This window comes from Sorex araneus, chromosome 1 (genome assembly GCF_027595985.1).
Source record: "Sorex araneus isolate mSorAra2 chromosome 1, mSorAra2.pri, whole genome shotgun sequence".
NCBI lineage: Eukaryota > Metazoa > Chordata > Mammalia > Eulipotyphla > Soricidae > Sorex > Sorex araneus.
The window spans coordinates 286,668,975-286,696,519 of NC_073302.1; the positions used below are offsets into that span (position 1 = coordinate 286,668,975).

Here is a 27,545-nt window from a genome sequence, read left to right on the forward strand (position 1 = left end):
ACTTTGTAACTCTGTATCTACTGTGATTCAATTAAAAAATGTAAAGAAATAAAACTAATTTTAAAAAAAATGACTCTTGGAAGTGCATAGGGTCATATAGGGTGTCAAGGATAGAACCCAGGTCGGCCATGTCCTATTGCTCCTACCCCTGCATCGAGAATTTTAAGCAATGATTTGGACGGGCAGCCCACAGTCAGGCCCTCTGCAAGTCTGAAGCAGGGCAGAAGGAGTCCGTTCAATTGGCTGTTCCTGAAGCGTCTTCAGAGCAACCTCATCCCAATAGCCACAGTCTTTAGACTTTTCCAACTTTGATTCCACATTCCAGAGTTCACACCTGGGGGCTTAGTGTTAGAGGAATATTTTTAATGGGGATAACATTAGTACACATGGCTATATATGTTACTTTTTTTTTACATCACACCTTTTCAAAGTGTTTGTCAGCACACCACAACCATCATACAAGTACCAGTATTCTATCCTCAAGGTCCACTGGGATGCTCCAGGGGCTTTTTATTATAGGCCTCAACATATCTTTGGCTGACAAAGAAAAAAAAAAAAGCTAGAATCCCCCCTCCAAAAAAAAAAAAAAAACCCACCAAAAACTCAGTTTTTTAATAAAACCATGTACAACCCCAGTTTGCGAAGCAAATATTTCAACTTTGGAAGAAAAATAATTGGAAATGAGTTTGATGGCCTTGGAGAGACAGCCCATCTTGTAGGTGATGCTAGTTCTGAGTGAACAAGGGAAGCTGAGTCTCTGGCTGTTCTAAAGGGTGTTCTCTCTGGACCCCGGAACTGCAGTGTGGATTCCCAGATCCCAGACTCTAACCTCCTACACAGTGACTAGGGTGAGCTAGAACCACACACTGCAAGTTCAAAACAGTTGCTGGCTTGGGCAAGAATCTATTCAGCAAACCTCAGACTTAATTCATGTTTGCCACTATGAATAGTTTATCTATATCACCTTGTGTCCATAAACAGCCTAATCCGTCTTTCTTTCTGTAAAAGATATCTCCAGGAGAAATAACGCACCAAGAACTAAAACATTCATCAAACCACTGTGTAAAAGATCAATATGTGTAGATGGAGTTGAACCTTGTCAAGTGTGAATTCAAGTCCAGTTTCTAAAGTCTGCTTTTTGAACTAAGTCACCCTATGTTTGCCCATTGCATAGTGCTACTTTCCAGCAGACTTACCTTTCCTCAGCTGAATTCCACACCTCATTCTGAAAAATTTCTGAGCACTTGAATCTCTTTGGCTCACTTTCAGCAGTACTGTTGGCACTGTTGTCCCATTGTTCACCGATTTGCTCAAGCAGGCACCAGTAACATTCCCACTGTGAGGAATTAGGGCGTTTGCCTTGCATGCGACTGACCCGGATTCAATTCCTCCACCCCTCTTAGAGAGCCCAGCAAGCTACTGAGAATATCTCGCCCGCATGGCAGAGCCTGGAAAGCTACCCGTGGCATATTCTGTATGCCAAAAACAGTAACAACATGTCTCACAATGGAGACATTACTGGTGCACACTCAAGCAAATTGATGAGCAACAGGATGACAGTGATACTGTGAATATTGGATCACTTTAATGTTATTAAATTCAAGGACATTGCTGTGAGGTATTGATTATTTTAATGAACACTCTTGATTGTAAACTCATGACATTTTACTAAAAATCTACTCATAAAGAATTGTAATTGAGTTGATTAGACACATTGCAAAATATAAAGCTGTGTTGTCCAGTTGAGCTGAATAATACATTAAAAAATACAGTTAGTCTTTGAATTCCTTGATTTCTTGGTTAAGAGTATCCCCCAAATTGTGCATGCTTCCACTGACTGAAAGTCTAAATTATAATTCCAACACACTATTGGAGTAATGTAATAAAACATATTCTTTGAATTAATATATTGAACTATTTAGATTGTGTACTATTTTTTCCATACCTGATACCTAAATAATTTGGGGAATAATTCTCCCAGATTGATGAACATTATGTTTCATTGAATTATATGAGCACACAAATAAATTATTTTATATTGTTTTTGACATATTATTACCTTTAATACATTAATTTTATGCTATTTTTATTATGTTGAAGATACAGTTAAAAACATGCATCACAATAAGAGTAAAGTTTGATTTTCATTACTATACTTTTCATTTACCAGTTTAGTGTAGGAGTTTCTCTTTATGATTCTCCTGTATTATCTGGGGGCTTATTTAAGCACAGTCAAGAAAAAATTAAAAGTCCTAAAATTACCTAAATCCTTTAAATAATTTAAATGATTAAACTACAGGAAATTATAAAGACTTTTTTGGGTTACAGTGTTGCCAGAAGAAATGTAAACATATAAGGTGAAAATGAAAATAAAATTGGGAAAGAAACTTTTATTCTACTACTTAGAAATAACACACATTAAATTGACTTTCTAGCAAAAAGAGTTATACCCTTGGTTGAGTTCATGAATCTTCACCATTCCATTTAGAATTGTGATGCTTAATGACAGGAATTGAGAAAGTAATTCTATAAGTAGTTTTGACATTGTATTTTAGTGTGTGCAGTCACCTATGTGCATGTAGATATATATAATATACTAATGTATATACAAGTACTATTGAATTATACAGATCACTTGCATACATAATAAGACAAATTTGCAGTCAAACATTTTCCCTAAAGTTCTTGTGCCCATCACTATTCTATTCACTGGATCAATGTTTTCTTTCTCTGGCTGATTTTCTGCTGGAATACACCTCTTTGAGAAAGACAAACAAATCCTAGAGAATTGAGCATAATCTCCTAGCAAAGTTTCTTTACATTAACCAGTTAGTCTTAATGGAAAGTATGTACATAAAAATTTGTGAATGATTTATTTTTGACTTTAAAATATATCTTCAAGTATATACTTAAATATAACTATTTGACTGAAACCTAATCATGAACAATTTTATAACTTTGTATCTCACTATGATTCAATTAATACATATATATGTATACAAATATATATATATGGGACCCAGGGCTGAGACCTCCCCACCTGCTGGGATTGGGACTAGGCCTCTTCTTCCCAGATCCCCCATTTTCCAGTAGCCAGGTGGTCACACCCAGGGACTGCCCCCAGTGCCCTGCAATCTACCAACAGCCAACATCCAGAGACTATAAAACCAAGCTCCTGGAAGCAACATCTAATAACCTAGTTCTCCCTCTTGGAGAACCTGACAAGCTACCAAGAGCCTATTGCCCACTTAGGAGAACCTGACAAGCTCCCCATGACATATTCATATCTAAAATACAGTAACAGATATATACATACCTCTCAGAAAGCCCGGCAAGGTATCGAGATTATCCCACTCACATGGCAGAGCCTGGCACACTATCCTACCCATGGCATATTTGATATGCCAAAAACAGTAACAATAGATCTAATTCCCCTGACCCTGAAAGAGCCTCCAATTGTTGGGAAAGATGAGTAAGGAGTAAAATCTCAGGGCTGAGTGTAGTAGAGACATTACTTGTGCCCGCTCTAGTAAATCGATGAACAACTGGATAACAGTGATACAGTAATACAATGATATATATATTACATTATTATATAATGTTATATATCTAATAACATTATGTAACATCTGAACAGAGATGGTTCAGAGTATAAGGCATTTCCCTTGTATGCCATACCCTGGTTTAATGCCTGACACCACATATGGTCCCTTGAGTATCACTAAGGTATGGCTTAACTTTCCTTCACCAAAATTACTCTGTCCTAAGAGTTCATGACATCCATTACAGTTGCAGTGTGAAAGTTTGACAGCATAAATGAGAAAGCCATCACTGACCAAAGCTATTCAATAGAACTTTTTGTTTGTGCTGGTTTGGACCTCTGGTTGGTTTGCCAGTGTAGTGGTCTAAGGAAATTTGCTTAACATCTCTGAAATTTAGTATCCTCTTCTGTAACCTTGATGCACTAATATCTGATTTTCACACAATGTATGCAAAGCCCATAACATTGCCTGACAATGTGTGCCGTGCCCAATTTGAAAAATCTTCTCAGGTGCTATTTCTCCTTATGCTTTCAATCACCACCATTCATTGTCACAAGTCCATTTTCTATCATGACTGAAGTTTTGATGCTTTTACTTCCCTCATAATTTGGACCAGAACCAAATGGAAATAATGATCTGATTTCGTTGCCATATCAATTTACTTTAAATCTATGCATGATATAGTGGGGTACTTATTAAGGAAATTGGTTGCAACAATTCCTCAAACAGGAAAGATGTAGATACTAATTTTAATTCACTTTGAAACTATATAGGTTTCTATTCATTCTGGCAATGAATTGAATGAGTAAATCATAATAATTATTATAATATAGTAAACTTAATCTCTGCAAACATACATATACACACAGCAAGAGAACATGTAAATAAAGAGATAAAGAAGTGATGAGTCACAAATGAGTTTTTGCTTACAGCAATTTTGTATCTCAATGATTACAGTCTGGTTTTTTCTTTTTGAATATATAATTATTTTGCAAGTAATTTAATGAAATTTCTACCCCCTAATTTTTAGGAATGAATACTAGTTGTCTATTTCTTTTAATCTAAATGCAATTTACATTTAAGGAAAATTATTAAGACCACAGTCAAATCTATAGACATTCGAAGTAGTTCTTACTTTCTTCCCCTTCTATAAGTTTAAATGGTGTCATGAAGACATAAAAGCAACATGGTCCTGTTTTTTTGAAAACAACAAAATACAAAACCAAGATTCAACTCAATGAAGCTTAGCCAAAGTAGCAGTTGAATGGAAGGGTTCAAGGTCAAGAGTGAGACGCCTACAGCGAGTCCTTAAACCAGAGGCCCTCCTCCACTTAATTCATCACAAGCGTGTTTACCTCTAGTAGTAATAAAGAGATGTCTGTGGCTAGTTAGGACAAAACTTTTCCCGATGCAGGTGAACTGCACATTCCCAGCAAGCCTCTGGTATTTCTGCCTTTTTCCTCCTTTGGTACTTCACTTTGGCCTGGCCCTGAGTGCACTTTTTATTTTGATCTATTCTCTTGGAGGCTTTCTTTGAAGCCTTTTCGGATATCCTCAGGGCACCTCTTGGCTCTGAGGAGTTGATTTTTGCCCCTTAAGAGGCCTCTCCAAGCAGCAGGCGTTTTTTTTCGTGTTTTTTTTTTTTTTGGTTTCTGGGAAGATGATGGTTTTTATCTACAAGATTGTTCTCCCACTTGAGACTGTCTGCCCCGCAGCAAACAGATGTTGCATCCAGATCTCCCCTCTAGATGAATAAAATCCTCCCAGAGGCTAACACTGGCTGCAAAGGTTCTTTTGTGCACCTATGAAGCAGAACCAAGCCCTCAGCAACCATCTTTGATGTATATTTTGTGATTGGGAAGAAAAAATAATTCAAAAGCTTTTTTACTTCTTCTTTAAAACTCCATCTTGCAGATGAGAATTTGGGTTGACAAAGCTTTATCGTGCACGAGCTTTGCTCTGTTTGATTTAACAACAGGTTGGATGGAGATTAGTTTTCCTTATATTGCAATTCAGTTTGGTTTCTGTGCTATTGTTTGGGCATAATACTTTATCAGCAAAATGGGTCTCCAAATGACTGTCTCTCAGATCTCCATCTTTGCTTCACTTAGAATTTTTATTCAAGCATAAGGTACTTTGTTCAAAGTCAACATTCAAAAGGCAGAAGTATGTGAACATGCTAAAAATGCAATCAAATATAATTAATATTTGGATGACAGTAGTTTTGACACAGTACCTTAAAGCCCATCTTTTTTAAGATCTAAGAGCATCATACACTGAGGTAGCAACATTTATCATAATTGCCTACCACATTAGCACCTTTCAGTCCCAAATATTAACTCTGACTATGAGATCACTAAACCATATAATGATTTTGAGCAAGGAATAATAACTTGACTTTTGAGGACCAGTGAAGCTAATAGCTAACTTTGAGTGACACAGCCCTAGATATAAATTTATGCTTGAAATCTAGTGCGGTATTTGAGTCGTAGTGACTGATCTAGGATAACTTGGTTTCTATGTTCAGTTAGAAACATGGACTTAGGAATCTGGGAACAAACTCTAGGACACAGTTATTGGGAATCTGGTTTTAACCCTTTAGTTCAAAGTGAAGTCTGCGGGGCCCCACGGGTGGCTTTTGTGAGGTGGGGAGAAGAGAGACTGTCCCTTTTGCTTCTGTCACACCAGGGCACCAATTGGGAAGGCTAGGACTGAGAAAGAAATGCCAGCACTAGACCTTACCCAGGTCTTTAGAGGTCTTTTTCCTTCTGCACAGAAAAGGATTTCAGAAGAGCAGGGTGGTAGAAACAGATTTATTTTGAGGTTTTGTTTTTTGTTGTTGGTTTATTTTTAATGTTACTTTTAATTTGAACTATTACTAAGTTGGGGCAACTTTGAAAGGAATAACAGTGGAAGCACAAATTGAAATGTGTATTTGTTTACTGGTTACAGTATATCTCTGATTTTGGTTTAAACTTAGAGCAGAAATGGCAAGGAATTCAGAATTGGCAGGGAGTGACTAAAGTTAGGCTGGAGCGATAGCACAGCAGGTAGGGCGTTTGCCTTGCATGCAGCTGACCAGGTTCAATTCCTCTGTCTCTCTCGGAGAGCCCGGCAAGCTACCGAGAGTATCTTGCCTGGCAAGCTACCCATGGCATATTCATTATGCCAAAAACAGTAACAACAAGTCTCACAATGGAGGCATTACTGGTGCCTGCTCGAGCAAATTGATGAGCAATGGGATTGCAGTGACAGTGATACACTGATAGTTTTAATTTATTATTGTTATCTTTTTATTCCCAATGGTGCCACATTGGAGGCACTCTCAGGGCCAGGGGAATGAGACCCATCTGTGTTACTGTTTTTGGCATATCAAATACGCCACGGGGAGCTTGCCAGGCTCTGCATTTCAAAATAATAGAGGCTAAAATTAAAAGATAGCTAACTACATGGGAGAAAATATTTGCAAGCAATGCATCAGATAAAAAGGATGATATCCAGTAAAGAAAGGCTGCTAAAATCTCAGGGCTAGGAGATTTTACTAGCACCCGCTAGTAAAATCTGAATGGAGACATTACTGGCACCCGCTCGAGCAAATCGATGAACAATGGGATGACAGTGATACAGTGATATTTTTTATTAGTGGATCACCATAAGGTACAATTATAGAGTTATAAACTTTCATGCTTGTATTCCAGTCACACAGTGATCAAGAACCCATCCCTTCACCAGTGCCCTCTCCACCACCAATAACCCCAGTATCTCTCCCATCCACCCCCTTCCCACCCTATCCTCCCCTTCCCTTCCACCCTGTCTCTGTGGCAGGGCATTCCCTTTTGTTCTCTCTCTCTCCTTTCGGGTGCTGTGGTCTGCAATAGTGGCCATCATGTTTATTTGGAGGTGTTTGAGGAAGGGGAAAAGGGAAAGAAAGAGAGAAAGAGTAACACACTCCAGAGAGACAACATGGGCTTCGCTAAGAATGGACTGAGTCCCAGTACCCATCTCAAGATGGGAAATACAGGCGATCCATGTGCTCAGGCAGCACATGTATTTGGCCACATGGACACAAGCAGCACCTGGACCCAGGAAGCATATGCACACACTTCCTTGGTTCGAGTTGGCTTTTGTAGGACTTTCCCAAGCTGCCCCACGTGGGGCTTGTGTCTAGGTAAGAGTCCATTGCTACGATGGTTGCCTAGCAGTAATTTGGGAGCAGTGTTGGTTCTCTTTGATATTCTTTTCCTGGCCTCTGTTCCACTTGAGTTTCTCTCACGGGGAGGCGGGGGGGGGGGGTGTCCAGCCTTCCCTGGGTCTCTGTTGATGCCAGGTGAAGTCTTACCAATTTCTGTGTCTGTAAGGTGGGCTCTCTATAGCCTTGGGCCTGTTGTTTTTATTACTTCTTAGGAATATAAAAGTGAACAGTGATTCGGGCATTTATGTTGGGAGAGTATACCTCTCAGACATACTGAATCCAGATAAGGAAAATTAGGTATTTATTTCGAGAGAAAAACATTTAAACCCCAAGTCTCTGAGAATAATGCATCCAGAGGCTTTTGTCCTTATTATTATTTTTTTTTTGCTTTTTACAAAACCCATATCACACTATTGATTACTATCCATTGCTGAAGGCAGCCCTCTGTATTCAATAAATTAAGCTTTAATTCTTGAGTCCAACAAAATAATTGACCTCAGAAAGAAGATAAATGAGTAGGCTGACCTGAGCTCATGATTAGAATCTACTTTCTATTCTCATTATATTATTATTTTTCAATCTGATGATTTTCTATTCATTTATATTTTCTTTTGTAATCTATAATACTTTTCATCCAGATTTCACATCAGCAAAGCTAGACTATTTGCATTTTTGCTAATTTCAAACTCTGGTGTTTTTATAATTTAGCATAGTTCCAATTTTAGGCCAAAATAAGCAAATAATATTTCTAAAAGACATTTTGAAGATTCCCCATTTCATAAGATTATGAAATTTACATATTGCAAACTTATTTTGATTAGCTTATGCTTTAAAATATTTGAAAATCTCCCCTTATATATGTTAACAGTTTTTTAGAATAGTTATGGATTTTGGAGGCAAATTATGATATTCGGTGCCTTTTTGTGTTTTTTTGGGGGGGAGTTGTAAGGGGGCTTTGGGGATACACACTCAGAGGTGCTCAAGGTAACTACTAACTCCCCTCAGGAATCACTCCTGGGAGAGTTCAGGGAACCAGCCATATGGGGTGCTGGTGACCGAATCTGGGTCTGCTGTGTGCAAGTCAAGCATCTAACCTGCTATCCTATTTCTCCGGCCCCAATATTTGGTGACTTGAACAACATCATGCAGGATTTATCAATATGACTTAGTTAATTTCTCCATTTGAACTACCTTTGGAGCAACAGAATTTCTGAATTTAATTTTAGATGTGTGTTTTTTCATAAAAAGAAATTAAAGCAAGAAATAGTCATTAGGAGACCCATTTTGCTGACAGAGTATAATGCCTCAACCATAGGTCAGAAACCAGACTAAATTGCAATATAAGGAAAAGTAATCTCCCTCCAACCTGTTCTTTTTAAGTTTTGTTATTTTGGTTTTATTTCAAAACACATCAAAAAATTAATACATAACTATCACATGCTAATATTTATTAACTAGTTAGTTCTTAAGACAATGGTAGGCTGGTATATGATTTAGAATTTTAAAGTAGCAAAATTAAGTGTTTTGTCAAGCAGCTTTCGATAAAGGAGAAATGAAGAATTATCTAATTATTGAAATGGGACATATTTAGTTGTCTTTGTTTCAGGGAAGAAAAAAATCCTATTTTTATGGGTTCTAGGAAAGAGGTGTGTGTGTGTGTGTGTGTGTGTGTGTGTGTGTGTGTGCGCGCGTGTGTGTGTGTGTGTGTGTGTTCATATATTTTTTGCCTTGGGATATCCAAGTATTACTTTGCCCCTGCAACAACCTATAGCTATGGAATAAATGGGAACTTTTAGAGCTAAAACAGAATAACTCTGTGGTTGGGAACTCCTGTTATGGACTTAAAAGTATTATCTTTTCTTCTTTTTCTTGTATTTCTTGTATTTTAAGTTACATTGCCCAAGGGCAATAAAATTTGAACATGTTCCATGCAAGGTCATTTGGGCAAATAGATAGGTGTCCTACTAAGCTAAAGTATCTTAAAGGAAACTAATATGTAGGGTATGAGATGAAAAATGCACAATGATGCTATTTTTCTGGGCTTTTTTTTTGCATTTTGTATTTTCTGCTACCCTTAAGCACTCTTGTAAGAAGGATTCAAGTCTTGCTATATGATTCCTGCCTTAACTAAACAGTGTCAATATTTTATTCATTTTATTAAATCAGAGACTATATTCATAATGATAATGCAAGGTACTTCATAACTTTCTGATTAGTTATGGCAGACAAAATTGCATTCACTATAGCATTGGTATTTAGTGAATTAAATTGCACCATGAATCTCTGAACACTGATCACTGATTGCTATACAAAAGAACTACAAAGAGTTCAAAATATTGCATTAATTTATATACACCATTTATGAACCATCCAAATAAAATAGTTCAATTCAATTTAGTTTCAAAACACTTGTAACTAGGCTGAAGCAAATATTTATATCAGTACACTTGTTATTATGCTAATGACAATATTTTGCAGCATGTTTTTGAGTTTATATAAAACCATAAGGTTTTCTAAAAATTAAGAGCATTGTAGCACTGTTGTCCCATTGTTCATCAATTTGCTCGAGCAGGTACCAGTAACATATCCATTGTGAGACTTGTTACTGTTTTTGGCATATCGAAAATTTAAAAAATCAAAGAAAAATTGAACTTTCTTGGAAGACTATGAGATAGTAAACTTCTAATATTAATTATGGGAACCATATCATCTGTTTTCTTTAACTTAGATCAGAGATGTAAGTCAGAGATCATCTACAATAATGTTATTTTTTGGGGGGTCACACTTGCCAATGCACAGGGGTTACTCCTGGCTCATGCACCCAAGAATTACTCCTGGCAGTGCTCAGGGTACCATATAGGATGCTGGGAGTTGAACCCAGGTTGTCTGTGTGCAAGGCAAATGCCCTACCCGCTGTGCTATCAATCCAGGCTTACCATAATGTTTTAATCGGTTTGCTTGTTGCTTATATGCATGATACATTTTTCTACGGCCACTAAGTGGTCCAATGATATAACTCAAGTCATAGAATTTCATGTCTACCATGTTGGAGTCCTAAGTTTAATCCCTAGCACTGTATGGCCCCTGAGCACTGTTGGGGTGAAACTTCAAGGAAAGAAGGGGAAAAGGAAGAATAGTAGGAAAGAAGAGAGCAAGTAAGGGATAGAAGGAAGGAATAAAGAAAAAAATAATGGAAGGTAGTTATCACTAACATTTTCTTTTTATTTGTTGGAGGGATAATATAGTAGTTAAGGCATTTCTGCCTTGCATGAATCACCTGGGCTTGATCCCTGATACCACATGCATATGGTCACAGAAGCCCTGAGCACCTCTGGGTATGGCATCCAACTGAAAATCAAAACAAAACAAAAACCAATCATTTTCTGTTTAAGGTTAAGGATGTACGTTGGGCTTTCTAAATTATACTAATTGATGACTGCTTTCTTATTTCATTTGCAGAATTTTTCCGAGAGCTCCTGGGGAATGCAGAAAAGTCACTGAATGATATGTTCGTACGGACTTATGGCATGCTCTACATGCAGAATTCAGAAGTATTTCAGGACCTCTTCACAGAGCTGAAGAAGTACTACATGGGGGGCAATGTGAACCTGGAAGAGATGCTCAATGACTTTTGGGCTCGGCTCCTGGAACGGATGTTCCAGCTGATAAACCCGCAGTATCACTTCAGTGAGGACTATCTGGAATGCGTCAGCAAATACACAGACCAGCTGAAACCATTTGGAGATGTACCCCGGAAGCTGAAAATCCAGGTCACCCGTGCCTTCATTGCTGCCCGGACATTCGTCCAAGGGCTGACTGTGGGCAGAGAAGTGGCAAACCGAGTTTCCAAGGTAACTGAAAATCCACTGTCTTTTTCAGTGATTTCTAACTTCCTTCCTGTTCTTTCGACACATGCTAACCAAATAATTCTCAAGGTGTATAGTCCTCGTTCGCAGAGAAATTAGCTCAAGGTGAAAAATTTAGTTGTGGATTCTGCCCTCCCATTTCATGTGAGAGAAAATAGGATCCCCAGCCATTGTATGTGTGTGTGTGGTTTGGAACATACAAGCAATATTTATCAATCACAGAGCAGAAAAGTTTTTATCATGAATCGTGGTGAAACAGGTGTCTGGTCACGGGACCATTTGGTATTTCTTTTTTTTTTTAATTGAATCACCAAGTTATAAAGCTTTCATGTTTGAGTTTCAGTCATACAATGATCAAACACCCATCCCTCCACCAGTGCACATTCTCCACCACCAATGTCCCCAGTATACACATCCTTTCCCACCTTTCCCTGTCTCTACAGCAGACAATTTCCCCCATACTCTCTCTCTCTGCTTTTGGGCAGTATGGTTTGCAATACAGATACTAAGAGGCCATCACGTTTGGTCCTTTATCTACTTTCAGCACACATCTCCCATCCAGAACAATTCCTCCAACCATCATTGACTTAATGATCCCTTCTCTATTCCAGCTGCCTTCTCCCTTCTGCTCATGAGACAGTGGAACTTGGTATTTCTGATTAGTTTTCCGGACAATAAGTACAGCCCATTTAGGGGTTACAGGGCTCTGGGGCAAGGTGGCAGTCTTCCTGGAGCTTACAAGTGGAGATGGTGTTCGGAATCTCAGCACCTGGCGTTTCTTCTTTATCACATTAGGCAAAGAGGCCAAATCCCTGAACATTGTAAGAAGAGAATTTTGCCAACACCTGTAGGAATGGATTAGGAGGGAGTAAACACAGAGTAGAGATTCTGCCATAAAAGTCCTATGCCAACTCCATGCCATGATATTATGTTGGGTTTATGAGAAAGAGAAATCACTGAGACATACCAGTGCTTCTTTTAAAGGATAGCTTTAAACTTTTATTCATTTGTATTTGCAATTGCCAATCAAAGCCAGGCCCTCATATTTGCAAAGCAAGTGTTGTGCTGGTGGGCTACACTCTCTAGACTTTGAATACAGGGTTCTTTCTCTGCTGGTGTCTTCAAATAGGGGCTGTTTTCTTTGTAGAGGAAGTCTTATTTTCTTGACATTTAACTGCTCTTCTAAGATGCTCTTGTAAGGGCAGTCTAGCAAATAAACTGAAAGATGATTAAGAGATAAAATAAAAATAATGCATAACAGGGATCTGGTATTAAATTACCCAAAGAAGGTCATATTTGTAAAATGATTAGAAGCAGACACTATTTTCTTTGTGCAGTCTGTGCCAAAGAAACACATGTTTTTCAACAGCTTTGGTACTATTCTGCTGTGTTTCTTTTCCTTATATTTTTACCAACTTTGATCTTCCCAATATTGTAAGTTGGCATCAATAATGCTTGTGTCTTTAACATGATTCTCTATTTAAATAATGCATGACAATCCATTTAAAAATTATTTACACCTAAAAAGTTTGAGTGTATGGAATTATTGCTTGGAAGAAGGTTCAAAAATAATAACCATAAGTGACTTAGGAGTATAAATTTAATAATATGAAGTGTATATAACTGATATTTTAAAAAAACAGTTCTTATTTTCATTTAAAATCAATTTGATTTGATTGAATTCATTTCAATTTAATTGAAAAGCAGTGATTTTCTTGATATCAAAGGAACTAGCATCACAGAAGTGAATCGGTATGGGAAATAGCAAATAGTAAAATGTAATTATCTGAAGAAAGTCTGTGATATATAGATAAATATGAAAGGTGAATCTTAGTGCACATTATATGCCAGTAAATAGATGAACTTTCATTCAAAGCAAAACATTTCATCTTTTATTGGACCCTTTGCTTTTCTTGAAGAATGAAGCTTATAGCCACTTTCTAAGAAATGTGAGATAAGAAATTCAAAGTCTGGCTGAACATATGAACCATTTCTGATTATTGATATGGGTTCTTTCTGGTAGTGAATAAAATTTCTATGCATATACCTGAGACATACCAGTGATGTAAGTGAATATTTTCTTAACACAGTGGCCAGGAAGTTGCCGGGAAGTTCTTGCTTACTCTTCACAAATGGTGGGTTACATAAAAAACTGTCTGGAAAGAAATAGCCTACCTCCCCTTACCCGTTCCCGAACTGCCCCAGCCTGAGACTTTGTCTATCAAACTCTGATGTGCTGCTCTTTGTGGTGAAAGTTGACACAGCTCAGTGGTTACCAGTAGACTATAGCCTTTCGTATCATAATCGGAGTGTGTAGCATTACACCACCACACTCTTTTCTTCCAAAGTCCTTTCATGAGCATTCGCTTGCAAAATAGCTGCTGTAGGGTTGCAGTGTAGTTTGTAGGCCTATCACCATGGATGCTGTTATCTCTCTATGCAGGTATTGGTTTATCTGACCTGAGTTTCATTAGCTCTAATGATTTCAAGTAGTAAGTTTCATGCTGGCACTTCCTTCTAGCAAGTAAATATATAATCAAATAAAGAGATACGGGTATATAGCCTTGGGTTTAAAAGAAATAGCATTTTTTCCTCAAATAATTTATGACTTAGGAATTTAAGTATTTTACCAGTGAGTTTTTTCACCTGATTACCGGATGGTCTATATTGTACTAACCCAGTAGCAGCTCTACTAAGACTATCTGAGTGTTGATGATTTTTAATACCTAAACTAATTCTTTGTGATGTGAATAAAATACTGTAAAAACAGTAAAATTGAGAGAAGAAAAAATAACCTTTGAGGTTTAAGCCTTTCAGAAACCTGTTTCTCTATGATTCTATTAATTGAGTGATTTAGAATTGCTAAAGTGATTGTAGAAGACTTACGGAATACAAAAAGATATTCTCAAAAGGAGCTCAACTTCAACAGAGTTGAACTTCTGTATCATGGAGATAAACTTCTGCATCACTGCTTGAGGGATATGTCTTTCCTTCCATTTCTTCCTTCTCCTGGAATGACTACTTAAATCTTGGAAGGCTGCTAATTAATTGTTTTGACTGAAAAATTTATCTCTGGCAAAACACAGCAGTTTGACACAAATGTTTTGACATATTAGAGGGAATTTTTTTTACTAGAAAAACGGTGGTCTAATTTGTAGGCATCAACAAAACTATTTTTAAATTTTATTCTTGCCACCTTCCAGATACAAACATTGCCTTTTTATGCCCTATGTATAATACAAAGTAAAATTTAAGTAACCATTTCTTAAGGTATGACTTGGGTTATACCTTAAGAGTGTCTGTAGTCAACGCACCAGGGCACCAGGATTTACCCTCCCTCTGAATTTTGACTGTTTATCAGTGTTGACAAGTCTCAGTGTTGACAAGCTTTGGAGAATCAGCATCTTTCTTATTTAGCCAATAGATGTGTAAACAATGTGTCTTGTTTGGATGACAGTTTGAAAATACCTGTATTGTTCAAGATTCACATCTCTTAGAATGAACAGAATTCCACCTCTAGAGAAAATGTTTCATGTGTATACAGGAAGATATGGAGAAGAATGTTTCTAGCAACATTGTTTATAGGAACGTAAAGATGAGAAATATCACAAATATCCCACCTGCGTCAATGGTGAGCGCATCACACCAGGAAATCCTCTAATGCAAATAATAGTGAGGTAGAGCTTTGCTTTTGGATTAATCATGGAAGAGTCACTCAAAGAGGAAAAAACACAAAGAACCTCAAAGAATACGAGCGACTTAGGCCAGGTTTTCAAAATGCAAAATGAACAAATGCATTATTTAAAAATCAAATATATGTGATAGACCTGGAGGAAAAAAAATCTTCAAAGTTATCAAAACAAACATCAGATGGTAGTTATCCCTGGGGTTTCAGATGGAGTTGTTATCAGGAAGGATTGTTAGGATTTCCAAAGTTCTCCACCGCATACTGTTTCTTAAGCTGTGCACTGTGCATGCGTGTGTGCTTAAGATTTTATTTTAAATGAAAGAGATTAAAGGAGGGAAGATTCACCATCCTTCCTCTGTGAGTCTTTTTATCTTTGCAGATACGATCAAGTCCCCAGCTCCCCTCTGTTGTTTATTAGACTCACCACTGAGTTTAATAACTATTCTCTTCCCATGTTCTACATCTGCTGAGCAGTACCAGGCAGGAAGAGAGCAAGCTCTGAGAGCTGCTTGTTGCTACAAATAATAGTTGGATGACTTAGTATTCTTGGGAGAAAAGATCCAACCCCCACCCACACACCTGCTGTCCCTTTATGAACCACCCTTCGGCGCTGTCTGCTCTCTGGTGGGAGGGGATGTGACTGCCACAGTCGGCCCCAGGCTTGTCAGAGTCCAGGAGCACAGAGGGAGAGCACTGCAGGAGAAGATGCTAGCAGGGTCCCCCCTGAGCCCACTGCAAAGGCAAAGGGGACAGTCAGGTAGGTGTCCTCCCTGGTCCACCCTGATGCCACTGGAACAAAGAAGACATGAACTTCTGCATGTTATTTCTTCTAATGAAGATGAGTTCTAGGACTAAATGCTATAAATTATTAAAATAGCAACCACTTTAACTGTGATTATTTCATTATTTCATTTCAATGAAAAGTCATTTCAGTGATTCATTTCAAGCAAATTATGTGGGCAGTAGAGCTGGGATTTTAAAACTTGAACTGTTGCCAACATCGACTTCCTCTCTTCCTTCCTTCCTTCCTTCCTTCCTTCCTTCCTTCCTTCCTTCCTTCCTTCCTTCCTTCCTTCCTTCCTTCCTTCCTCCCTCCCTCCCTCCCTCCCTCCTCCCTTTCTTCCTTCTTTCCTTCCTTACTCCCTCCCTCCCTTCCTCCCTCCCTCCCTTCCTCCCTCCCTCCCTCCCTCCCTTCCTCCCTTCCTTCTTTCCTCCCTCCGTCCCTCCCTCCCTCCCTCCCTCCCTCCCTCCCTCTCTCCCTTCCTTCCTTCCTTCCTTCCTTCCTTCCTTCCTTCCTTCCTTCCTTCCTTCCTTCCTTCCTTCCTTCCTTCCTCCCTCCCTTTCTTCCTTCTTTCCTTCCTTACTCCCTCCCTTCCTTCCTTCCTTCCTTCCTCCCTCCCTCCCTCCCTTCTTTCCTTCCTTCCTCCCTTCCTTCCTTCCTCCCTCCCTCCCTCTCTTCCTTCCTTCTTTCCTTCCTTCCTTCCTTCCTCCCTCCCTCCCTTTCTTCCTTCATCCTTCCCTTTCTCCCTCCCTCCCTGTCTCCCTCCCTCCCTGTCTCCCTTTCCCCCTTTCTCCCTTCCTCCCTCCCTCCCTCCCTTCCCTCCCTTCCTTTTTCCTTCCATCCTTTCCTTCCTCATCTTTTCTCTTACTTCCTCCTGTTCCTCCCTTCCTCCTTTCTTCCCTTCAATTCTCACTCCTTCCTTCCTTTCCTTTCCCTCTTACCTTCTCTACTTCCTTCTCCCTCAGATCCTTTCTCCTTCTCTCCCTTTTTTCTTTCTACCTTCCTACACAGCTGTCGACTAAAACATTTCTTATTTGTAACTTGTAAATTTTAAAATAACTTGCCTTACTGGTTGAACTCTACAAGAAGAAAACATCCAACCCCATCAAAAAATGGGGCGAAGAAATGAACAGAAACTTTACCAAGGAAGAGATACGAATGGCCAAAAGACACATGAAAAAGTGCTCTGCATCACTAATCATCAGAGAGATGCAGATCAAAACAACTTTGAGATACCACCTCACACCACAGAGGCTAGCACACATCCAAAAGAACAAAAGCAACCGCTGTTGGAGAGGATGTGGGGAGAAAGGGACCCTTCTACACTGCTGGTGGGAATGCCGGCTAGTTCAGCCCTTTTGGAAAACAGTATGGACAATTCTCAAAAAACTTGAGGTTGAGCTCCCATTTGACCCAGCAATACCGCTGCTGGGAATATATCCCAGAAAAGCCAAAAAGTATAGTCGAAGTGACATCTGCACTTATATGTTCATCGCAGCACTGTTTACAATAGCCAGAATCTGGAAAAAACCCGAGTGCCCTAGAACAGATGACTGGTTGAAGAAACTCTGGTACATATATACAATGGAATACTATGCAGCTGTTAGAAAAAATGAGGTCATGACGTTTGCATATAAGTGGATCTACATGGAAAGTATCATGCTAAGTGAAATGAGTCAGAAAGAGAGAGACAGACATAGAAAGATTGCACTCATCTGTGGAATATAGAATAATAGACTATAAGACGAACACCCAAGAATAGTAGAAATAAGTACCAGGAGGTTGTCACCATGGCTTGGAGGCTGTTCTCTCATCCTGGGCAACTCAGAGAAGGGAACAGCAAGTAAAATGTGGTTGTTGGTCATGTGGGGGAAAGATGATGCGGGCCAAATATAGACTAGAGACTGAACGCAATGGCCACTCAACACCTTTATTGCAAACCACAACACCTAATCAGAGAGAAAGAACAAAAGGGAATACCCTGCCATAGTGGCAGTGTGGGGTGGGGGGAGACGGGACTGGGAAGGGGGGGTGGGATGTTGGGTTTACTGGTGGTGGAGAATGGGCACTGGTGAAGGGATGGGTTATCAAACTTTGTAAGGGAGAAACATGAGCACAAAAATGTATAAATCTGTAACTGTACCCTCACGTTGACTCACTAATTAAAAATAAACTATAATAAAAAAAAAAAAGAAAATTAAAAAAAAAAAAAAATAAATAAAATAAAATAACTTGCCTTTTAAGGATGCAGAGGACTCTCAAGCAGTGCTCAGAGAACTCAGTGGCCATTCTTGCAGCTATTCAGCCAACCACCAGTCCAGGAACTTTAATGACAGGACCTGCCATTGTGAAGCTGCTTTGATCCTGCAGTTTGCGCATCATACTCATAGGAACCTCCAGGGCCCCAACTGGGGGTGCTTGCGGAATGTCTCCATGGTTATACTCAGTGATTATTGGGGGACATGTGGTGCCAGAGTTCAAACTTGTGTCCTGGCTCATCAAGGTATACTCTCCAAATTGCTGAGGTATTTGTCTGGCCTCCAGGGATCTGACTTTTAGGGCTGGAGCAATAGCACAGCAGGTAGGGCATTTGCCTTGCATGCGGCTGACCCAGGTTCGATTTCCAACATTTCCATATGGTCCCTGAGCACTGCCAGTGGAAATTCCTGAGTGCAGAGCCAGGAGTCACTTCTGTACACTGCCAGGTATGACTCAAAAAGGAAAAAAAAAAACAGGGATTTGACTTTTAAACTTTAGTATGATCAAAATATTTTTGCCAATGGACACGTACATATCTGCTACACAGGTTGTTTCTTTTCTTTTTTTTATGAACTTTCTCTTAACTGGCACATTCTCCTAAGGTAGCAGCCTGCCTGAATAAAGTGTGCTCAGACATAAACAGTTCGTTTCAGTAAATGTGGTTGATGGATTATAAGGCCAAATAATTATCATCATACTTAATGAAATGAAGACTATGAATTACATCCATTAGAGCATTCTCTGATCACAATGGAAAACCATTCTGAAGAATTAATCATGGGCATTACTCACGAGAGAAGCAGCATTCTATTTAGCTGTTTTCTTTGGGTCAAGAATTTAAGTTCTGCGTAAGACCACCTGTTGCAGCTATCCTTTGAATTATTTTTTCCCTTCCTGGTGATCTTTTTATTGAGGTTAATTTTTGTGAAGTCATCCAGAAATTAAAGGTCTTCAGAAAGGTCTTGGGTGAATGAAACCTTTTACATAGTTCTTCTGTGGCCTGTGTGTTCTCCTCTGTAATCGATGACAATTCAGTGTAGGTTACTTCAAAAAATAAAGTGTTAAGAACAATAGGTAAGCCTTTCAGAATTATCCATAATGCTTCTATGTTTACAACTTTTAAATCAGCATAAATAATAGATGCTCATTGCTTTATGGTGGTTGTGTGGACATTATATTATAATAGAAAGTACTTTGCAGTCAATAAATAAGTAATTTTGTGATAAAAATAGTAGCAAAATGACATTCTAACTAGGATGCATGGTGATGGAAATAGCTTATTAGGATAATTCATTGAAATGGATGAATTTTGCCATAGTCCAGATATAGCGATGAGCACTAAAAAATGGGACAGGGCAAGTGGCTCAGTATGAAACAGATGTCTTGTATGTGCGAAGCTCTGGGCTCAATCCCTGACACCCAGACAAGCACAATAAACATAAAAGCACAAGAATTCATGAGTAAAGGATTCCAGGTATAAAAAGACACATCAAAAATACATCTGGTGGGGCAGAGTAATCGTACAGCAGGTAGAGTGTTTACCTTGCACACTGCCAAGCCAGGTTGAATCCCTGGCATCCCCTATAGTCCCCCAAGCACTGCCAGGAGTAATTCCTGAGTCCAGAGCCAGAAGTTACCTCTGAGCATCGCTGGGTGTGACCAATAAAAGCCAATATATATTTGGAGTCCCATGTATATGGGAATAGACTCATACACTCATAAATGATTGAGTTAAGTGGAGTGTGAGAAATGGAAAGCAAGAAAACTATTTGCTTCTAATGCATTCAAAGATCATGCATTTTGTTTCTGTTTTCTTATAAGCCCATGCCTGAGGTAGCATATTTTATTTTAAAATTATACTACCTATTGGCATTTTATGAAAACAAGCACCTACTCCCAATTTTGAAGGCTTCTTGTGTTTAAAGAAGTAAATGGATCTCTTAACCCCATCTAGATGCACTAAAGCTGTGAATAGTTGCGAAATTAGAATTCTGACAGATCAGTCCCTATCAATTTACATCTTGCTCTCCCCTGTAATCTGAGATTCATTGGTTTTTGTGACGTAACACTTATTTGATCCAAACCTAGTCCTTGAAGAGTTTGCTTCATCAATAAATGTGCATTTATTGTGTTATATATGCCAAGTATTACTGGTAACTTTTCATTCAATAAAAAAAAGAATATTAAGTCCTTGCAAGAATTAATTGTGAGGAGAGGCATAAGTAAGTGGTGTAAATATATAATGAAGGACCTATTGATACAGGTTTGGGGAACAGAGAAGAGAACCACTTAGCTTGAATTTAGGTATTTGGAAACATCCAGGGTTATACCTGCATAAGGTGATTCAAAGAGATATGAAACAAATGATGTGTACATAGAAATAAAATGTGTGGAATTCCTAGACATAAAGCTCATGGAGATGAGTATCAAGATATAAGATTAGAGACCAAAATGATGGAAAATATCTTCTCTTGATTGTGTGCATGTCTCTTGCATGCATAATTAAAGAAGAACGTTTTTCATATGGGCGTCCTCATACTTTCAAAGTATGAAAGTACTTGAGGAGGACCTGATGTGTGCAAGAGATTATTATACATCAATGGACAGCGTTGTATCCAAGTAACAGTCTATGAAAAAATAAAAGACACAGGTATAAAACATCCCAATGCTGTGCAAATGATCGGCTCATTTGATGGGGATAAACTCAAATGGAGGTATGGATAGAATACAATGCTAATCATGAGAAGTATGCATTGTTTTGTCTTGAGAAATTTGATATGAAAACTTAGGGTAGTGACATTCAGCATTGAAATCTGCAGAGTTATTAGGATCTTGCAGAGGAGGAAATGAGATAGGGCTTTCTTGCCAAGGTATGTTCAAATGTACCAAGTATCAAAAATGTTGGTTGGTGTTTTTGTTTGTTTGTTTTTGGAAATGAGGCCAGGAAGTAGATCAGGACCATATTACTTGGATCTACATTTTAAATGTTGGGTTTTGAAAGATCGTACATGTACAGAAGATAAGTGCAAATGTTTTTAGTATCAATACAAATGATTTATTGATACTAAAAAACAAACATGTAATCTGATTTACTCAAGAAAATGGTGAAATGGAGTAAAGAAAGTATTTGATGCTTGCAGGGGTGGAAGCTATTATAATTGCTCAGTGGGTTCGTGAGACCTGAGATTAAGCATGTGGAATAATATGGAGAGTGCTCCTGGGGAATTCATCACACCAGCACGGTGTCTATACATATGACCATGTATACACAGGCATGTTTGTATCTGGATCATATAGACGTCGAGGTAGAGGTATGCCTCATGTCTTTGGGGGTTGTATCCCCAACATCAAAGTCCCCTGGCACACAGTTTATTTTTATTTAGAAGCAAGTTATTTGCCCACTAATCAGCTTGAGAATCATCAATTAATAAATGCTGTTTGACAAACGATGATAACATTTAGCTAAACAACAAGATTGGATGACACATCAGGAATTATAAATATTTTAAGAGGACACAGAAAGGAAAACAAATAACAAGATTTAGAAAAGTACATTTTTTCTGAATTTATAGGGAGAATTACTCAAGAAACAGACTGATCAACATTAAAGAGTTATACATGTGAGGGGGCTGGAGAGATACTACAGTGGATAGTGTGCTTGTCTTGAATACAACTGACTTGGGTTCAATTCCTGGTAATCCGTATGGTTCTCTCAGCCCTCTCAGGGGTAATCTCTGTGCATAGAGCCAATAATAAGCCTGAGAACTGCCAGGAGTTGCCCAAAAGCAAAGTGTTACAGATGTGAAGAAGGAGACATAGATGTAATGATCTTGGATTTGGCCATTTAGCTAGTATTCACTGTAACATGCACTGTTTTATTAATGATTTTCATTGAAGTATTATAATATGTTAATTTCAGGTGTGCACCATTATAAATTAACAACTATCTAGAGTGCATGTTTATCATCATGAAAGTTGATTTCTGTTCTTCACTGTACATGTGGCCCCTTCTATTCAAGTTGATTGAGAAATTGACTCTTCCCCATCTATTACATATCCTAGGATTGGCTGTACAGTGCATGGTTTGGCATTCAACTCTGAGCAGGCTATGCCTTTCTTCAGCAAAACGTACTGCATAGAATAGAGAGTGGTTTGATAGACTTTAATATCAGTTTCATATCACCCACATCACCATCATGGACATGGCTAAAATCAACACTTGTCTGAGGACTAGGAGCTGCATGATGCTTAGACACTAGGACAAATTTATAACATATTGGGAGGGATCAGGGCAATCAAACAAAGCTTATCTAGATCATTTAAGCCTCCAATTGCATGGTACATTGTTCTAGAGCAATTCCACGCATAGGGAAATAATGAACCTGTGTGGATTGATCCCATCATTATCTTGGGTTGTCTCTTTGTTGTTTCTTTTGACCTCTTTTCATGTCTTCCTGCCCTAGACTACTCCTCCCTGTCCCGTCAGTCTTCTATGTTTATAACCATAAAAGACTTTCATGACCCATTTTGTTCAGGAAACTGCCTATGGCCTGATCCCCAGAAGTCAAACTCCTCCGGGACCATGAAATCTGTGTGATACAAGCAGACATCTTTTTTCTAATAGGTTATAGTCACTGGTGAAGTACGCCAATTAAGAGACAACACACATGTTTTAAAGCCCAAGGATAAAACTCCACTGCTGTAACTCAAAGAATGTTGCTTTTAAAACTGATTTCATAAAAAAGACCTGACAGTTTATCCCCGTGTCAACGCTGACTCTTCTTGAATATTTCTCTGAATGTACTTATGCTTTTGCTACCAGAAATTTCTGTGAGACAAGGTTTTAACAATAATAGAAATGTAATTACTTGCATGTGCAAAAGCATGTTTTGTGGACTGGCACAAGAATATACTGGCTGTATGCTACTATAGGCTGAACTTGAAAGTTCGGAAGATTTTTTTTTTATTGTCCCATCTTCAGAGATTCAGTGTTACAAGGACATTCCCTGAGGCAATATCAGTGCACTGTAGAGGTTTATGAGCCAAGATAGACACCAAAAAGAATTTTAATAAAGCTTGACAGATATATTACTTTAATAGTGCTGACATAGTGAGGTAGTACTTATGTAGAGAGTATGACATATTGATGGTTTTATTTTTTAAATTAGGTATTAGGTCATACAGATGTTCGATTGTAATGTGGCAGACATATTACGACATGCCATTTATTTTCTCCATTGTTATCTTGTGATTTTAAGCAAGGGTTATTTGCTTTTATGTATAGTGTTCTACCTCTTAATCTTGATGAGTGATACTGAGTATAAGCACAGTAGATTCATCTCAGATTTCTAGAAAATAGTCATCATCCCTCCCTTTATGGAAAGTCTACATTTTCTTGTGTTTGACCCAGGTACCCACGACTTGATGGACAGAACAAAAATAGGGTAATGGTGGTAAATATTCAGATGTAAGTGAAGCCGTAGCTGGGATCAATACATAGTCCCGATTAACATCTGTTGACACTTGGAGAAGTGCACTCCTTGTCAAAACTGACTTTGTTATATTTAATATTCAGCGTATTAGAGAATTTTATATGGAAATGTTATCCCCTTTGGTTCGTGACATCAAGAAAGTAAGTAAAGCAGACCTTTCTGCTCATTTTGTGTACAATTTTGTATAGGAAGCCAAAAACTGTTCCCTGAACATTTAGATAGATATATGCTATAAATATGTCCATGAATAAGCAGTGTCTGTTAAAATATTCCTAGTTTGCTCTCGCCTTTCTAAAATCACATTCTCTTACTAAAAATAGATGTAGATGTAAGGCAACATTTATTTTACTGTTTTTCGATAAAAATGACAGCATTTAATAAGAAATATAAGAATTTATAGTGGAGTAAAAATTAACAGGCAACCAAATTATCTGTAGAAAGTCCTTTTCCCTTCCTTTGTAGGGTTTTGTTTTTCAAATTAGAGGCTGAACCAAGGATATTTCAGCTGTGCTTGCAATAAAGAATTTTATTGAAAAGACAAACCTTATGATACCCTGCTGCATTTGTAGACAGAGGATAACTATGTAAAATATTTATGACACTATTTCCATAAAATATCAGAAACATCTATTTTGGAACAGAGGAAAATGTACCTTGACATTTTGACTCAGTTGGCAGATAGAATCCAAATTGGAAGTCTTTTTCATTTGTGCTGATTTTTTTTTTTAGTGTTAAAGAGATAGCTTTTATTCTGATGGCAGTTTTATAGATCATTGTTTAGCAAATTGTGAAACCTTTGACTCTTCCTTATCTGAGTTCTCTCTTGCGCAATTTTTATTCCTACTTGTTCTGTGACTACAAGACAAAGAGATTGGGAAATGGGCCCATTTTATGAGTCATCCAAGTCAAAAGAACTCTTTCCCATCAAATTAGCAAACAGTTCAAATTCAGATTTCCGTCCCACCTGGATATTCATCTTATTTATTTATTTAGTGCCATGAACTGGAGTGATAGCACAGCGGGGAGGGCGTTTGCCTTGCACATGGCCAACCCAGGTTTGATTCCTCCGTCCCTCTTGTAGAGCCTGGCAAGCTACAGAGAGTATCCTGCCTGCATGGCAGAGCCTGGCAAGCTACTCGTGTTGTATTTGATATGCCAAAGACAGTAACAAGTCTCACAATGGAGACATTACTGGTGTTCGCTCAAGCAAATGAATGAACCACAGAACCATTATCCAGAGGTCCTCAGTGTCCAAAGATTGTGTTCCTACTATTTTTGTGTGTTCCTCTCATATATTTAGAAATGACATGTTATATATGGCTAACTGTCTACCATGTGGGATCCGTTATATTGGATTCTAATCTCTTTACTTGGGTGACATAATTATCTTACTATATCATGAGCAACCCTTCTAAAACTTAATCTTGGGATCAGGGAGACACCATAAGGTTCAGAAGCACAGGCTTGACATGAAGGTGACCCCAGTTTTAATTTTGGCACTGCTTGGCTTCCTGAACACCACCAGATACAGCCAGAGAGGCCCAGAGTGACCCTCGCCTATGTGCCCCTAGCGGTCTCCTGAGCACAGTGACTGTGGTCCTGATGCAGAGTGCCACATGGCTCGAGCAGCACTGCATCATGGAGCCCCAGCCCTGAGCCATCAACCCCACTTGCCTAAGGACAGTTTGCAGCGGTCTCCTGGCCCTTGGAGAATTTCCTGGGATCACCCCCTCCTTGAATTAACTTCACTTTTAAAGTGTTAGCATTTACAGCAGGTGGTTTCTTTGCTACTAATGTACCCAGGCCTTGTTCAAAAAGAGTCGTAGACGTTCTTATTGAAGGAAACAAATTATTGGGTTTATGTATATTTGTATATGCCTGTGATGCATGTGCTGTCAGGGGGTGCATGTATGTGTGCATGCTTACTTAGCTCATTTGGCACTCTGATCTGATTGCCAGCATGTACAGGAGTTCCCATGACTGCCTTATTATGTATTTAATTGTCATCATTTATAGATTGACTTACATTTTTTCACATACTAACGTGAATGAAAAGCAGATGTTTTGTGTTTTTTTTTTCAACAGGGAAAGAAAACAGGTGCACTCATAAAGGAGAAATAGGAAAGAAGCTAATAGAAAAGAATGTTTATTAAAATTATCTGGAACTCTCAACATTTCCCAGTGGGCCAAAATTCTAGGCTCAGTTTCAGATCGCGGTTCACATTGGCAAACTGGGTGGACCTTCGTCTTTACTGGCCCATAGACCTGTTTAATTTGGCATAATTTTTTTGAAGATATCAAATAATATATTCAAATGACTGACATTTGAGGTGGATTTCTGTGGTTTCTTGGAACGTATATCACAATCCTGGACCTATGTTCATCATGGCAGAAATCACCAACAGTTTAGTAGGATAAAAGGCATTGGGAAAAAAAGAAAGAATCCCTCAAACCAATGAGCAATTGTTTTCCCTTCAAATTACCAAGAAGGCTCAAATAAAGTCATCACTCTAGTTTGAATCACCTGGGTGTGTGTGTGTGCATGTGTGTGTGTGTGTGTGTGTGTGTATGTGTGTGCCAGTGGTCAATATTCAGACAGCCTTTGTTTTAGCTCAAGTGCCCGTGGTCCAGTTTGACTCCATTCTAATCCATCCTGGAACTGGCCTCACTCTGAAGTTGGTATTGATCGCTGTCTATTGCAAGGCTTGACTCTTTTTTTCTCAGAATAAAGAGAGCTTTCTCTGTACCTGTCTTTACTGAAAGTGAGAGACACTTGGGGCACTGTTTTATAAAGAAGTGGGATTGAAGCTTACATTTGGGGAGCATAGATGATTCTAAAAAGTAACTAAGAAAACCACATTATGTTTGCATTTGCGTTTAAGATATGTCGTCTGCATGTTTCCCTTGTGGTTGCTGATCCTGAGCATGTTAATGTTCAGACTTTTCTTTAGGCTTTCTATTAGCCATACTTTGAGATAAAGCTTAAGCTTGTATCAAATAAAAGCCAAACAATAGCAAAAACCACCTCGACTACTTTTCATGCTCTATGAGGAGACAATTCTCCCCTTGAAAGTCCTCAAGCGCATCCTTTCAGAATCTGTATGAGCATCACTAGTGTCTCATTATTCCTGCAGAAATGCAACTTAACAAATCCAGACTAGAAGCTGTGCCCTCTGCTTTGGCATAATATCAGGACCTTTACCAAACTCTGCCCTTGCCTTTTCTAAATGGAAGCTGTGTTGTCGCCCATGCATGCCACTATGCTAAGCACATGATGTAGACACATTGAATTCTGGCACGACATCTCTGTGATCAGGATGCTTATTATCCCGTTTTATAGATAAGAAACTTGGCCTGAAAGGCAAGGAACCATTGCCGTCAATCTACTTGCCTTTCTCAGCTTTGAGGCCTTTGTCTTGAGAGGAAGCAATTCTGTATCAACTACCTTGGCTGATGGCAGATGTATCCAACCAAAATGTGATGGGAAGCATGTATGTAGTTTAAAACCTTTAGAAGCACATTGAAGTCAAAAGAAACAAGCACAACTAATTTTAACAATAAACTTTTTTCAATCTACCATATCGCAGACCGGGTCATTTAAATATGCCATCAGCACCAAAATTCTCAATGAGATATTTCAGCCTCTGCACAGTAGTTCCTCAGGTCTGGGTGTATCTGTTGCTGTTAGGGCAAATACCTATTTGACTGGCTATTTTTCACAAGCT

The 27,545-nt window shown here is 38.6% G+C and overlaps 1 protein-coding gene across 2 annotated transcripts in view; it reads left to right on the forward strand.

The window, feature by feature from the left end:
• GPC6 (glypican 6) overlaps nucleotides 1–27,545 on the forward strand; it is a 1,181,929-nt gene that overhangs the window by 571,696 nt on the left and 582,688 nt on the right. For both annotated transcript variants that reach the window (XM_055119359.1, XM_055119366.1), the window contains exon 3: nucleotides 11,194–11,585. In XM_055119359.1, coding sequence (XP_054975334.1) covers nucleotides 11,194–11,585 — 392 coding nt within the window. The remainder of the gene's footprint in view (nucleotides 1–11,193; nucleotides 11,586–27,545) is intronic.